The sequence below is a fragment of the Aythya marila genome (genome assembly GCF_965140915.1).
Source record: "Aythya marila genome assembly, chromosome: 6".
NCBI lineage: Eukaryota > Metazoa > Chordata > Aves > Anseriformes > Anatidae > Aythya > Aythya marila.
The window spans coordinates 12,171,799-12,188,548 of NC_139047.1; the positions used below are offsets into that span (position 1 = coordinate 12,171,799).

The 16,750-nt window shown below is 41.1% G+C and overlaps 1 protein-coding gene across 2 annotated transcripts in view; it reads left to right on the forward strand.

Moving 5' to 3' along the window:
• The first annotated feature begins 1,310 nt into the window (after nt 1-1,310).
• Nucleotides 1,311-16,750, forward strand: part of FAM117B (family with sequence similarity 117 member B) — a 28,260-nt gene continuing 12,820 nt past the window's right edge. For both annotated transcript variants that reach the window (XM_082764068.1, XM_082764069.1), the window contains exons 1-4: nt 1,311-2,076; nt 9,519-9,670; nt 13,085-13,177; nt 13,679-13,792. In XM_082764068.1, the coding sequence (XP_082620194.1) occupies nt 1,476-2,076; nt 9,519-9,670; nt 13,085-13,177; nt 13,679-13,792 (960 nt within the window). In that variant the 5' untranslated portion in view covers nt 1,311-1,475. The remainder of the gene's footprint in view (nt 2,077-9,518; nt 9,671-13,084; nt 13,178-13,678; nt 13,793-16,750) is intronic.

Genomic DNA, 16,750 nt, shown 5'->3' on the forward strand with positions numbered 1-16,750 from the left:
CATGAAGGCTGTGTTACTAGTATGTACACAGCCTGTGAGCATATCTGATATCCTTCAAAAGGAAATTTAATTGATGCAGAGTGCAGCAGCTCACTTCATAACAAGCTCATCACCAGAAATGCATCAATCCTATTTCCTTCTGCCATTCTGATTTCACAGAATCACAGAATTCTGTGATTTCTCATAAAAAAAGATTTCTCTTGAGAGGGACTTTGACTTTCAAGGTTGTAGGGAGGCCTGTGTCCAGGCATCCTTAAAAAGGGCCTGTACGCATAGTCTTGCTTTTCAGGTTTGTTAAAATTGTCAGCCACAAAAATGAAGTTCTTCAAAGGGGAAGACAGGGCTTTTTAAGTAAGGGAGGCATCAATCAAAAACAGCAAAAGAGAAAAGAGAAAAAAAAAAAACAACCTACCCAAGAGAGAACAGTATGTAATTTGTTGTCACATCATTTGTATCATAGCAATGGTATTCAATTGCAACATGCAACTTGCAGAACAATATTGAAAGGAATTTGGCATTTGGCTACGGAAAGTCCTCTGGAGTAGCCCAGAACTGGCACTGGCAATAGAATTGATTCCCAGGACCTGAGGGAGCTAAAGAGTGTTTACTTTACAGCTAAATAATTCAAATGTGTGAACCAAGGCCTATTGCAAGCACGTATGTGCTCCTCTGAAGTACAAATCAGGTTAAGAAGATGCTGGCATTTAACCAGTATTTTAAGAAGATTGCAGCAAAGATGCGGAGTCTAACGGAGAACAGTAAACAAAGCAATTAAGGGAAAAAGGGGGGTCAAGTCTGCCTGGATATTACCCACACGCTGGTGCCATCATCTGCAACGCTAAGCCGGTGGCAAAGCGATTGGATAAGGCGCTGCTGAGCCCTCGTCCTCTCCCGCAGGGCAGCCCTGCTCGGAGCGTGCAGCCGCCTCCCGGGAGGCACTCCCCGCCCGGTTACGGGCCTTCCGCCCTGCAGCTTGGCTCGGCCCGGCGGGCCCCAAGGCCCGGGGGGGGCTCACGGCTCTCCCCAGCGCTCCCCGCAGCCGCCGCTCCCGGGGCCGGTGTGGCCGGGGCTGCGCGTCCGCCGGCACGTGCCGGAGCCGCCTGTCCCTTTAAGGGCTGCCCCCCCCCTCTCCCCGCGCAGGCTCAGCCACTCAGCAGCGCGGCCCGCAGCCAATGGGCGCGCCGTAGCTGCGCGAGCCGAGCGGCGGCGCGGCCAATGGGAGGGCGCGCGGGGCGGGGCGGGGCGGGGCGGGCGGCCGGGGCACTATTGTTGATGAGGCGTACGGAGGCTCCGGAGGCAGCGCGGGGCGCCCCGGGCTGGGCACGGCGGCGGCCGGGAGAGGACGGGGCCCCGGCCGCGTGAGGCGCTGGGCCCGCGGCCTGTCCTGCCCGCGGCGCTCTCTTCCTTCCTTCCTTCCTTCCCTTTCCTTTCCTTTCTTCCCCACCGGCGGCCGCCTTCCGCCGGCTCCCCCCGCCATGTCCCACCCGCGCGTGCGGCGCGGCGGCTCCCCGACCCCGGGCACCGCGCTGGGGGGAGGCGGCGCGGCGGCGGCGGCGGGCGGCGGAGCGGGAGCGAGCAGCCGCCTCCAGCCCATGCGGGCCACGGTGCCCTTCCAGCTCAAGCAGCAGCAGCCGCAGCAGCAACATGGCAGCCCCACGAGGAGCGGCGGCGCGAGCGCCACGGCCGGGGGGCTCCCACGCGCGGCGCCCTCCTCACGCAGCATCAGCCCCACGCGTGCGGCGCCCACCGGCGGAACCGGCCGCAGCGGCCCCGCCGCCGCCACGCAGCCGCCGCCGGGGGGGAGCAGCGGCGCCGCCTCGGCAGCCTCGTCCTCGCGGGGCAGCCCCACGCGTGCCGGCGGGGCCCGGGGCAGCCCCCCGCGGCCCCACCACCTCCCGCCGCCGCCTCCCCCCCCGCCGCCGCCGCCGCCGCTGGGCTGCGGGCCCTCACCTTGCTCCTCCCCGCTGCCGGAGGGCAGCGCCACGGCGGCGGGCAGGGTCCGGCACCGGCGGCAGTCCCCGGAGCAAGGCAGGAGCTCGCCGGAGAGGAAGAGCCCCGGCTCGCCGGGATGCAGAGGTGAGCTCCGGGCCGCCCCTCGCGCCGCGCACCTGCCGCCCGCTGAGGCGAGGGGCGCGCGGCGACCGTTACGGGGCGCGAGGCGGTTACCTCAGGGGAGGGGGGGCGCGCGCGGCGACCGTTACGGGGCGCGAGGCAGTTACCTCAGAGGTAGGCGCGCGCGGCGACCGTTACCGGGCGCGAGGCAGTTGCCTCAGAGGTGGGCGCGCGGCGACCGTTACCGGGCGCGAGGCGGTTACCTCAGGGGTAGGCGCGCGGCGGCCGTTACTGGGCACGAGGCGGTTACCTGAGGCGATTGGGGGCGGCGGGAGGCGGGTGGGCAGCCTGTTACTGCGGGGGAGGGCGGCCCGTGAGGGCTCGTCTCGCCCCGGCCCGGCCGTGCGTGAGTTCGTGTTCGCCGCCGGCTCTCCGCGGGCCCGGGGAGCGGAGCGGAGCCGTGCCCGGGCTTGTGGCCGCCTCGGCCCGTCCCTGTGGCTGGCTGGCAGCGGCGTGAGCGCGGTGGGGTCGGGGCTTTTGTTGGTGCGCGTTCCCCGCCTGGCCGGTGGCAAGGGGACGGAGAAAGCCAGCGAGTGGTGAGGGGAGCGTGGCGCCTCGCTGGGTGCCGCCAGAGGTTTCCAGCATCTGGGCAGCGTTGCGCAGCCCTCACGCCTTCCCCTTCCGCGCTCGCCGTGCCAAATGGTGCTTCGGTGCCAAGCGGCGGCCACAAGCCTGTGGCTGGCTGGAAAGCTCTCTGGCCCCGCGGGCACGCCGCGGAAACGTGGGGAGGAGTAGTACTCGGTGGCGCCGAGTAGTTGGTTTCAGCGTGAACCCTGCAGAGGGATGTGTGAACTTGAAGCGATGACAAGCTCATGCAAAGATAGAAAATAGTGTGGGAATGGCATACATTTTACAGCAAACCGCTCCTTAGCGTTTTGAAATAATTAAAACGTACTTACTGAGCACACTGAAATTTAAGCAATGTGTGACATCTGGTTGATGATACTAGAGGCTTAAATATGTAAGTCTTTGTTCCTTTTATTGTAAAGTTTACTTAAAAATGCATGAATGAATCTTTGTGTTAATGTCCTCAAATCTGGAAAACTTGGTGACTCTGAAGGTACCAAAGCTACAGCTAGTATTTTGTCATGAAACTGCATGTGGTAATCTATGTAAAGTTCAGAAATACACAGAAGTGCACGTGCAGAAACATAGGACCAGTAGAACTCCTTTTAATTTGTCTATGTCTCTAAATGTTGCTTTCTCCCTTTTTTTAAAATTCTGATTATAACCAGACTCTCTCTCCCTCCCTCCCTATTCTGGCTCTTGAGGAATGATGCTGCCAAATTAGAGAGTCAGAACCACTTGGTACAGTACTTAAGTCACACAGAGACTAGTTTTATTTTTTTATTATTTTTGTTTGTTTGTTTGGACACATTTCTTCAAGATTATGATATGCTACCTTCTCTGCAATGGAAGAGAGCAGTGCCACAAAGGCATTTAGGTTCTGATTTAGATCTTCAGCTCTGCAGGTTGGATGTGTTTTGCTTAAAGTTATATTCTGAGTCTCTGGATTGAGGAAAATATATGTTCTTCACTGAAGATTCTTGTTAATCATTAATCTGAAAGACATCCACATCACAAAATCCCATCTTCTTCCTGGGAACTTGATTGAAGCTCTTGCCCAAGATGCAGTTTCCTGCCCTTGAGATCCATGTTCAAAAGCTGTCTGTGAAGCATGCGTCAGACTGCTTAGGGTGGAAAAACTGCGCTGTCTTCAGATCAGTACGTAGAAGCCTACTGAAACTGTGCTGTCTAGCCAACTTCTTTACTGGATATTAGAATTAGCATATGGAAGGAAACAAGTCACTTTGTTGCTAGCCCTTTACTACTGTACTGGCAGATAAAATCCACTAGCTTTTCACAAGATGTGTGGAAACAGACAGGGTCTATTTAATTGCCGCCACACACTTAAATTTCAGAATAGTTCTTGTATTGACCGAAAATGCAAATGAATTCTGGTTAATATTGCTTAATGTTTGCATTGTGTAGTCCAGTGCTCGATAGAGACTGATTCAACTTCACTTTCATCTTCATCTAAATGAGAAGACTTAGTAGCCATCAAAAACATGGAAGTGGAACTTTATCTCTGCTAATAAGGCTAGAGTTCTGAAGCCATGCAGGTCACCTCAGGGTAACATTTACAATATACTGCAGAATTACTCAGTTTTTCCTGCTTCTTGTTTGCAGTTTGATGATGGCTTTTGTTCATTCCTACAGCTGCAGCCATGTTGGTTTTTATTTTGCTTTTCTCTCTCTTTTTTTTTTTTTTTGTTAGATTGAAATGAACCTTGAGGTTGGACAAATGACAGCTGCTTCTGAACTTCGATACTAGTTCTGTAAACTGAACACTTCAGGCTCAATTTCGGATTTTCTTTTTTAGTAAACAATTGAATAGTTTTGAATTTAGAGCTTTTTGTCAACCTGCTTAATATACAAGAACCTGAACTTGAGAATAAAGAAATGTTAACTTAAAAGAACCTTAATGGGTTCTTTTTTTTTTTTTTTTTTTTGGCTAGGTTTTCTGAACTGAATTGCAACTAAATGTTTGAAATACCTGAGTTTGCTGTTGATAATGAGATAAGCTGAGGACTTCATGGTGTGCTTGCTAAATTTCTGTGCTTTTCTTGCTGCTTCCATCCTAAATATGGCTAAGAGTTTAGATCTTCCTACAACCCATTTATTTCTTTCTTTTTGCTTTCCCTCCCTGCATTCTCCAGCACTGATTTCACAGACTTCAGCTTCTATTTCCGTGTTAACAAATACCGTTTTTTAAATTTCTGTGCAGTATTTCCCATTGCTAGTGCGATGATTGATTCCTTTGCCTCATTTCTATGCTGCAGGGTCTGTCCTGCAATCCCTAGCTGTAGGTCAGTTCTCACATACCTCTTTACCTGTCTGCAGACTTTCCCTGTTAGAGGAAGTTTGTCATGTGGGTTTTTTCACTCTTTCTTCCATCATATTTTGCCATTTTCTCAGCTAAATAGCTTTTCCCCACAATGGTTTTGGCAGTTGCTTAATGGCATCTGTAACACCGGTTGACTTATTTCCCTTATTATGCTTTTATCTGGAACTATACCGCCTTTTAATTATTTAGAATAGTAAGTGAAGGAGTAATACTGAAGTCTCATTTGTGTGAAAGGAAGTGAAGGAAACTTATAATGGTATATCAGAAAGTCATGAAGAGTTTCGATGTGGACTTCTCCTTAGATAGGGAGAGGGCACAGAACTCATCACGCTTGTAAATTTCATTGTAGGTTTTTTTTTTTTTTTTTTTTTTTTTTTAATTTAAAAGAATTGTTGAGTGACAAAGTAATAGCTGCAGACCTGACAATGTTTACTACACATTTTTTGCAGTAGTTATAAAACTTATGTCTGTAGTATAAGAGAATGCAGAAGGCTTTGTCCTTCAAATTTGTGTACCATTAGATGACTGCTTTGCTTACCTAAGCTATTTAGCAAATGGTAGGTGTAAAGAAAATGAACTAATTTTTGCAACACCGTAATTTAAGTTTCTTGTGGCCAGCACTGCAGAGGAGTTGATTTGAATTAAAAATGTTTTAATTTGCTGGAATTAAGGAACTTGAACATCTTGGACTTTCTGAGTTTTTGTTTGGGTTTGGTTTTCTGAGCTGTTATCCTACCAGGGGATCATGTTAAATTACCAGAAGCAAATGAGCAAGTAGTTCTTCTATATTTATGTGAAATTAATAGCCAAGATTGTCTTTCAGTGAGTAAATACATGGTGGTTCTGTGCATCTTTTTTGAATACCATTTGAGTCTTTTGAATATTCTCAATGAAACATAAACAAATATTTGAAGCCCCTGAGATATGTTGTGTTTGTATCCATTTTTTTTTTTTAAATAGCAGCAATGTATAGGGGAGAGCCTATGAATGTTCCTACTGAGGAAGAGGCTGACCAAAAAAGAAAATCTCAGTGGCATGGCTAGAAGCCAGGGAAGCTGGTCACATCTGACTCTTTCTCACTTTTTGGGTATTCCACTTCTGTAAAAAACTTCGGTTAGAATTCTCTTTGTCAGGGAGTTTGGCTGTGGTGTTAGTCTCATTCTGTGCTTTTCCTGTGGCTCTTTCTGCAGCTTGCTAATTTTGTTTTCTCATGGTGTCTGTTAGCAGATATTTCTTTGGAGTTCTTACTTTCCTTTCTGAAAGCTTTAATTTCAAATCTTTGATCTTGCAACTCCATTGATAACTATCTTCAACACTAATCCTTATTTTGCAGTATTAACAACAGTTCAGAAAATTTCAGGAAAACTGAAAGATGACTTTTCAGTGTTCCATGTTTTAGGATTTAGACTTAGGACTATAGACAACTTTCCTTCTTTTTCTTCTTCCCAGTTTTGTTGTATCACAGTTCTCTTCTGTGAGGTATCCAGTTCAAAGGTATGTGTTCTCACACTATGATTTCCTTTTTCAGTTGTAGATACAGGACTTGGATGTTAAGAGCCCCACACACCAAGTCAGCATTTCTACATGTTTAATTTTGCTCTCCAGTCCTATTGCTGGACTGCCTTAGCTTAAATAGTCTTAAGAGGTGCCTCACTGTACAATTGGAGTAGAGTACGTGATACCTGTTGTAACATCTGTCTCTCAGTAATACTGCAATGACTTGTGAAGATGTGGTAATTGCATGTTATTTTCTCACATTATGGACTTTGATTTGTATTGTGTATGCTCTGTTTGTATTTTGGTCTAATATTTTGCTTTGTTTGAAACCAGATTGCAGAAAGACTTTGTTTCTAAATAGATTTAGAGTAGTGGGAGATGGATAGGAGGGTTGATGTTTGCCACAAATATTGGTTTAAAGAGATAATCAGGCCAATTAAAACAGATCTAATATTTAAGAACAGTCTGTTTGATGAAACAGCTCCATTGTTTTTCATCAGCCACAGCTGTTGTAACTGTTATCTCTATGGAGGCAGATCTCTTGTTATGTAGGTCACATCAAGGAAAAATAGCAGCTGAAGACTTGCTTCAAGTGTTGTGGAGAAAAATGCAATGAACATGTATGCGTCCCCACTGAAATGTTTTGAAACAGCGAGAGCTGAGTAGTGGTCTTCGGCAGTTTTTATGAAGACATGCTGTAAAGGTGGAAAAGTAAATAAAAATGTATCCAAAATGTCCTTGCATCATCTAAATTAAAACAGTCATTTGAATCTGATTTCATTATAGGAATATCTAAATCAAAGGGGGGTGGGGGGGAAGAGAGTACTTACAGGGTTTGTGGCCTGAAGTATGCAGCTTCCTTTGAATTTAGATAATAAACAGGCTCTTCAGTTTTCATCCTCACTGTTTGCACAGCAAAATACTCCTGCCAGTTTTTGGTGGGGGAGGCAGGACAGTAGTAGCTTCTGCTGCTTCAGTTTTGAAGCTGTCTGTTGCAGTTGCCTTGCAGATGATGTGAGCTACGACACGCACTTCCTTATTTTTTTCACATCCTCTCTTTCCCCTTGGTAAAAAGAGAAGCTTCTTGAAAAGGAAGAATAATAATTCAGAAGAAAAATAAATAGGGAGAGTATGGCAGCTATTTCTCTGACAAATAATATGTTTGATGTAACTTTGGAAGCAAATGTAATTTGTAAGGAATGACATGTTGCATTAGCATGCCACATTCCCCCATGGTACAGACAAAAGGAATCGTTTTGAAATCTTGTGATACAAAGAGACCCTTCAGCATGCTGACTGGTAGTAGTCAGAGACTGTCTTTGATGCAGGACTGTTCAAGTGCATGGTAACTCAAAGATTGAGCTTTGTTGCTGCTCCCTGAGAGCAGATCTATACTCAGCTCAGTACTGAGATTTTGTTTGGTGTTGGTGCAAGTAGAAATAGTAACCTGGAAGAGGTTTCTTGGCTGGTTTATGTGAATGGGTCTAATTATAATGCTAATAATCATTTCCTTTTAGTTGAAATACTTTTCCCAGTTTTCACAGTTTTGTGTATGTTTCTAATGCAATATTTATATGAGCATAGTTAGTATAGAATATCAGTTGACATACGTTTGGAAGACTGGTATTCTATGAGACCGAAATGTTGCCCACACCACTGACAACTATGCCTAACACATTTTATTAGTCTCTATACATCTTTAATAGACTGAAACTGCCCAGATAAATGAATTCTGGACGTATAATGCTAATGGTTTTATTTCTGACTAACAATCTGACAGTAATCAGGCACAACTTCTTTTGCATGTAAATTACTTTATGTAGAGTACAAATAGCAATGTTATTTCTACTTTTAGTGCAGAACTTATCCTAAGGCAGTCAGGAATATCTCCAAATGCTGTTTGGTGTGTTTTAGCCCCTTGTTTTAGGCCTCTGTATTCTTTATAGGTAAGATTAATGTGATTAATTATGATTCTTTCAGATAGAATTCTGTGAGGAGTAGATAGATAGTAAGTTTTACATCACTGTGATTTGTGAATTTATATTTTACATCTGGAGAAGCCAGTAACAAATAGTATGTGCGCAAATCTGTACATGTATATCTGAGGCTTGGGTCTTTCAAGCTTGTTGTTCTCATGCCTCACTTCCTATTCTGAGGAGCCTTTATTTATGGAGTTGACACTTAGCAGTCTTACACTGCAATTTTAAAGTATTGTTAATAGATGTACATTTTTGTTTCCAACTGTATTCTTCCTCTTTGTTTTACTTCCTGTCCTTGTTACTTATAATCCTTTCCAGTAAAAGTTCGCATTATTATCTAAATTGCTCTTAGAAGTGATGTTAGTGCAAACACCAGAAATGTTTGAGGTGTGGTAGAAGGTCTAGTGTCAGGCAAGTATGAACGTAGTTACCAAGCAGCATGTAAAGGGAGGAGATGCATTGATTATCTTGTAAAATGTAAATGATTACTTAATGAAAGTTGACTTACGGAGCTAAGTGTTAGATACACAGCAGATTCGTGAAGAGTTGAATTATATGCTGGGTAGTTAATAAAACATGTCAGCTTACAGTGTCTCTTGAATTCAAGTAGGTGAAGGGGAGAGGATTAATGTATGAATTCTAACCTCAGCATTAAATTGAAGAAATTCAGCACAGATTTTCTTTGTTAGCCATTGGCAGGTATGAGGAATCTTATCTATCTTTTTATTCTAAGCTGTTATCATTTAATGACTGTTGCGCCTTTGAGGGTATAAATAAATGGTGGTGTATGAGTACAGACATAACATCTGTGGCACACGAATGATTTTTAGGGAAACCATAAAAACACAGTTCACTCCGTGTTAAAACTGAATAGAAATTGGAAATGCAAACTGAACTTCTACCTTAAAAGTGTCTTTTTTATGTTTAATAACACAGTAGTTCTGGTTTGATATGACTTATTGTAGGCAATTAAAATAATTAAGCTTTCTGACTTACTTTCTAATCAAGTGTTTTTATTCTAGCTGACAAGTCAAGGCCACCTTCATCGAGCCCTTCCAGTATTATTCGCCGGACTTCCTCGTTGGACACGCTTGCTGCTCCCTACCTTGCTGGACAGTGGCCTCGTGATAATCATGGACAAGCTGTTCCGTGTATGAGAGACAAAGCCACTCAGGTAGGCCAGTTTTTTTTATTTAAGAATATTTAAATCCAAAGACAAGTTTTAAATGTATGAATGCTATTTCCTTGAAAGCATTCACTTTGGCTTTCTTGCTTACAAGTTCGTGTTCACTTGCAAATTGCAGGAATTCTACAGTTGCAATTACCTATGTGTTTTATTTGCATTCTCTAAGAAAAGACCATTAACTGTGGTGTTTGTTACAAGTTCCACTTTCTTATTATCTCACAGCAGCAGTAGTGCATTGCACGTCTATTTTCTCATTGCTCTTACTGCGTGCAATACACTGGGTTGCATTGGTGTTAAGTACTATTTAGTTTTAATTTATACAAAGGAACTTGAAGTAACTCCTTGTGTTTATGTCTCTCTCTTAAAAAAAGCTTCTGTAATGCCTTTATAAAAGTTATTGTAGCCTTTTCTGTGATAGGCTGAATATCATAGTGTTTAATTCCCGATTATTTTGGTGCAGTTGGACAGTGGATTTCCCTGATTTGTAGAGTAAAAGAGCCAAACATCTCAGGTTTTAAATCCCTAATCCTAGTGCATTGTTTCAACAACAAGTGGTCTCCACTAGTTCTAAAGAATATAAGAGAAGGGTAGTGGGAAGGTAAACTGGCAGCATCTGGGACATCCTTGAATTTAGCCTGCCTTCAGTTTGGTAACAATAATGGAAATGCAAGTACAATAGATTTCAGTGTGTTGTCTACTCAGATGTGTTGGATGTTGAGTAGGTGATGTCTGCTCTACAGTTGTTACTGTATGGCCTTTTCAAGGTCTGCAACATTTTGTGCTAAGAACCTCAGTCCAAAGAACATCTTAGTAGAAGAGGAGGACGTTTCATAAGGGATAATGCCCATGTGGATAAGGTAAAAATAGAAACTGGTGAAGAAAGAAGAACTGAGAAACAGGTTTTCTCTATTAGAAAATAAATAGATAAAATGGTTGGAAAATTGGGTAAAAGGGGTAAGCAAGTCCTAATAAGAGGAGGAGTATGAAGGAAGGAATATGGTACATGAGGAATTGCTATTCATGCATAGCTTATGTTTTTTAGTAGAAGGGCTTATATATATAATGTATTTGCAAAGATTTGTGGGAACAACATTAGGTATTTTCATGTGATGAGTATATTTGACGGTTATTGATGTTAGAATAGTGCTGAAGGAAATAACGATCTGATGCACTTGCTGATTTAAAATTTATCTAACCAGCAGAAAATCCTGGGATATGGACATAAATCTGTATCTCCAAACCTTTTGTTGATGTGATACTGACAAGGCTTTGTGGCTTTTAATCTTCTGTGCTTGAAAGCAAGCATTTGAGTTAGGACCAAGTTTCAAATGTAATTGACAATAATAGCTTGCTTTCCAAGATGGTATCTCTCTCCAGTTGTACAGTTTAGTGTTTCTGAAGATGAGATGATTTGATCAAGTGTCACTTTGTAAAAGTATCATGGCTCCAGTGTGTGATTTCAGATTTTGTGAAGTCTGGCATCCAGATTTACTGAATTCTAACTGATGTCACAGTCTGAGTCATGGTAACAAAGGGAATGTTGTTCATATGTTGCAGGTGCAAATACATACCCAGTTATGTACTAATTTATAGGAGTTTGGAAATCGCTGTTGAAAATTACATGAAACACTTGTTTCAGAACTGTTACATTTCATATTGAGTGTGAAAAGAATGACCACAAGTACCTTCATATTCGAAACGAAGGATGCCACATCTAGCAAAAACTGATGGTTAAGGTTTATTTTTACATAAACATGACAGTGCTGCTGGAGGAACCATCAGCAGTATTATGGCTGAGTGAAATGAGTATGTTCTGATTTCAAAAGTTTAGGGAACAGGAATTGAATCTACTAAGATATAAAAGATTTTCCAGTTGAGTAACAGGGGGATCTTGATTCTGAAGGTTTACAGCATTGAGAGTAGAGTCATTCAGGAAGCAGACTGGGTGGAGGCAGCAATTAGTGACACACTTTGGCTTGCAGGCCTTTAGCTATGACCTATGGGCATCTCTAGCAAACTGTGTAAGAGATCACCAGAGACTCTGTATCAGATTCCTGCTTTTACTGTTTTGGATGAAACCTGTCTATAAAACCAGACTGAATTATGTACATACAGGATGTTATTGAGTGATGAATACGTGTGTAATTGAGTATCCTGTAGTCTGGCTAGAATTCATAGATGCAGTTATTGTTTTAAGTGCTGCTAAAACAGTGATGGGTAGTTTCTGTGTCTTTTCCTTTCAATCTAACCTGTTTCGCTTTGCCTGTAATTGTCAATACAGTTATATCAAAATACAAATTAAAATGAGACAGTTGCTTTGGAGTTCTTGAGTTGCTACAGAATAATATATCAGAATATATGAATAATGATATATATTATGTGTTATATGTGTGTTTTATATATATAACATATTCTTATATAATTATTCATATATTATATAATTCTATAAGAATAATTAGAGACCAGAACTTTGTAGTGGAAATTATGACTTTTATGAAGTGTTCCAGTATCTGTGATAAATCTAACATCAGTTACATTTCTTGTGACTGTGTGAAGACCCATGACCAAAATTAGTATGCTTAATCTTGGAGGGTTTACATTTAATTGCTTGTGAAGGCCATTCTGGATGTGGTTATGTAAGAACGCAAACTTTGCCCGTAAAGTTTGCAGTATTATCACAGGCTTGTTTGTGTGTTATGCTACCTTAAATAAAATTTGTCTTAATGATACTTTGAATTTCTCAAAACACTTTCACCATAGTATATGTGTGGTTTTCTTTACTAAATGTTAATGCGTTCGTTGATTCAGTGAAATTAGCTTAGTATTTTGTGTGTTGGTTTCTGTTTGGCCAAGACACCTATGAACCTGAAGCCCTCTGAGGCATTAATTTGATTTGCCGCTTTGCAGTAGCTCCAGTGGTGTTCTGAGTGGTGCTCAGAAAAGATGCCCATCTTTTTCTCAGTCTGAGTTGAAAACGATTTTAAAGCTGTGCAGGCTTTCCTACCTACTGAACTACTCTATGTAATGCATCAAAAATACCAAGTTCAGCATCTGTGTGGGAAATAATATATACCATCTTCCCCAAATTCGATACTGTCCAACTCGTTCTTCAGAGCTCATCTGGCTGTTAGTACTGCCTTATCAATTTTCAGTAAGGTAGAAATGAATCTAGCATATAGCTGTATTAAAGCAGGTCTGAGAGTTTGTGAATGCATAGTTTCACTTGACATGCTCATACTTTCTTTGTCAGAAAGGCTTCTAATCAGTGACTGCTTTTCGCTCACAGTTCTGAATCTAGCACATCATAACACGGTTCTCTTCTATTTGTATCAAAATATTCTTCCCAAAAGTAGAAAAGTTGTTTTTGTTTTGTTTTTTAAATCTGTAATCTCCTTGTTACAGACTGAAAGTGCCTGGGCTGAAGAATATTTAGAAAAGAAGAGAAGCTCACACAAACGTTCAGCATCATGGGGCAGCACAGATCAACTCAAGGAGGTTAGGAGTGCTATTATTTGAAATACCTTAGGATTAAGTTTATTGCTGGCGCGCACTGTTAAATGAATTTTCAGGAAGGAAGGTGTGAATATTATTTTACTTACTACAATGCCCAAGCTTTATACAATAAGCAATCTGTTCATTTGGTATTGATTTCTTACAGTAATGCAGGACTGTTACAATTTTTAAACCTGAAGCTGGGGATAAGGGGAGTGTCAAATGCAGATAACATTCTTTGTCAGAGGAAGAAATTCAGCAGTGACCAAACTAGTTCATATATTTCAAGTGCTTTCATTGAACCTGAGATATCTTCTGGGCTTGAGCTTAAATGGTAGCTAACATGTTAAGTTTGCAAGAACCTGAACGTAATTTTGTGCTGCCATTAATTATAAAAGTTGTGGTAGTAAAGAATTTTAGCGAAGTACTAGAATAAATTAATGAAACTGTGCATAGCTGAACGTATCTGGTGAAATCTAATGTGATTTTTTTTTTCTTTATTAGATTGCAAAATTGCGTCAACAATTGCAGAGAAGCAAACACAGCAGTAGGCATCATCGGGATAAAGAAAGACAGTCTCCATTTCATGGTAACCATGCAGCCATCAACCATAGTCAGGTAAAGCTGTGCTCTTCTGGGACGTGTTTGGTATTAATACTGGTTTTAGATGATTTCAAGGTTGTGATTTGTCTTACAGGGAACATAAAAAATATTATGTACTTCTAAATTTGTTGTGGGTTTAGGTGGATTCTATGAAAAAACTACATTTCCTTTGACTGCCTGAAGTGTGTAGGGTCCAGGATCATTTTGTTACTTGGCTAGGTTTGCTTGCAGCTCTGTGTTCTAAGTTCATGAATTTCAGATAGATTTTTCCTTAAAAGCAGGACACTAAGCTTGTATTTACGTGGCCTATGCTTAAGGATAACAGGTAAATTTAACCTAAACCCATGGATTATCTTTTTCATTAAGTGTTGCTGTAAAAATAATGAATTTGCATGTAGAGTATGGCATGGAGCAAACTGGCAGTACAAAGATACAGACTCAAAACTGTAGCTAATGCTGATCACATTTTCTCTAGACTATTGCACTTGTTTAATCCTATGATCAACAGGTTTAGAGAACTTACCTGACAAAAGGATGGCAACTTTTTTTTTAATGTACTGTATTATGCTTGTTTTATATACTGTATTAAAAGTGTTTATGTTCTTAATGGCTGCATTCAGCCTTTTATTTTCTGCAATTTATCATGCTTTGATACTTAGAGTAGTAATTTTTTCAAAAATTGCTATTGTTAGTCCACCACATGTTCTGTATGCAGTTGTAGTTTTATCTTGAGACTTACTGCAGTCAGGTTCACAGGGAGGTAATATTTCTAGCTGAGTTGGTAGCAGATGGTGAAATACTACATTCTTTTAGACACAAATCATTTTTCAGGTCTATTTTGCTTTAGTAAGTTTAAATAATCAATAGGAAAATTTGGTCAGTTTTTCAGAAGAAAATTTTCTTCTTCCACTGATTACTCATGAATGTATATTTATAGTCTAACACCTTTTTTAACGGTTACAAAAGGAACATATGTTGTATTTGCCTTGTCAGTTGATGTAGTTGAAAGAAATTGTTACTGCTGATACTGTAAATTGACAAAGTACTTCAGCTGTGAATCTTCTCTGCAAACTTAATATTCCCAATTGCTCCTAAAATTCAGTTAGCATTATTTTAATAAAAAATGTACTTTGTTGGCTGCTTCCTTTCTGTCCTTCCATTCTCCCAGAAATAGTTTAGGTCAGGGGGGGAAGCTATCACAACGTCAGCATAAGTCCTGCTGTATGGGTACTCTCCCATTTTGAAAAAATATGAAATGAAAAGTACTAAGAAGAACCATATGTACAATCTTGAGGAGATATGTTCTTTTGTGCTTAGAAAATAGGTGTCTGAGTGAACCTTTGATACTTGAATACTGGAAATAAGAAAGTAGTACAGTGTTTTGAGTTCTTTTGCACTGTTCTTAACTACTGTTTGTATAAAAATCAGTAGCATTTTTTCTGAAACCTAACTTATTTACTGTTATAGTTCATTTAATTAAGATTCACGAATATTCAGTATATAAGTGCATCTTAAATTCAATTTATTAGTTCAAATTCTATGCTACTAGCAAGCATTTTGTGTTTAGGATTTTTTTTTTTTTTTTTTTTGATAAACTTCAGGAATTATTCAAATGCTTTAAATGTCCAAACAGAAACTGTTTTTTCTTACTCTTCTATGTAGTGGAGTATTAACCTAGAAGCTAGAAAGGAGAAGAGTTTGAATATGAAGCAAGCTGCCTAGTTTGACTTCCCACATTTGATCTGGTTTAAGCATGGGTGCAGTAGAACATGCTGTACAGTAGAACGTGCTTAGTGGTTGCTGTAGCTTAAATCAAAATAAGAAGACAAATAGATGAGTTCTGTTTTTTTTCTTTTTTTTTTTTTTTGATGAAATTTATTACAGTTGACAAAAGGTCTAAAAAGAAATAATACATATGTGGATAGTCAAATACTTGCTGCAAGTATTTTATCCAGATCTGTAAAAACTCTGAAGACTTGTTCTATACTTACAGAGAATTGAGACATTTCATGAACAGCAACAGAAAATTAAAACAGAGGGACATTTGTTGTAGGCACTTAGCTACATTGGAGAATTGCATGCTGTTGAACAGATTTTACTTGGTAGTTCACAAATCCATAAACTTACGTAGATAATCTTCTAGCTGTTCTAAATTAATGTCAAAAATGATCAGAGATGCTACTATTCTGAAAGATACCAGATAAAAATTCTACATACAGAAACTTGTGGCATCATAATGACGTTATTATGCTCATGAAATTTTATCTACTGTATGGAGGATTTTTTGCATTCTACCAAATTTTAAAGTAAATAAAGTAAAATTTTAAAGTAAATAAAATATTGCACAACGGATATTTATTTTTTGGGCTTGTGAAACAGACTATGAAATATAAACTGAGGAAAGCAGCTTTTCTGGCATTGTGTTATAGAACAAACCATTGTTTTTCTTAGTAAATTTTGTGCCAGCTGTCATGAGCCACTTGTGAAGGGAGGAAGCTACAGAAGGCTTCAAAGAGTAAGCGGAGGGCTAGATTAATGGCATTTATAGGCAGCTTTCTCAGTCAGAGTGAAAATTTGTAAGTGCAGGCTTCAAGGGCAACGTTCCTAAGCTTCTGGTTCTTTCCTAGGGAACCGCTGAACTGGAATTTCTGGCATCAGCTCAGTTCCTTCAAGATTTGTGGAAAAGACTGCATATAAATGCTTGCAGTTAGTGATGATTTTTTTTACATTTCCAAATAGAAGGAAACTTGCAGTTGTTGATTCTATAGGATCATACAAAAATTTCTGAGCTCAAGGAATTGAATTCCTGCTAAAGCTGAGAAACAGTGTTAGGAAGTCACTGTGGTAGTCCCTTCACAGAGACTATATAGACTCTAACCTTTTGGAGATGACTTACTCTTCTAGTTAAACTAAAAGTAGTAATTCCAGTGAATCTATCTCATCTCTTCTTCCCTGATAGTAAACACTTAAGCT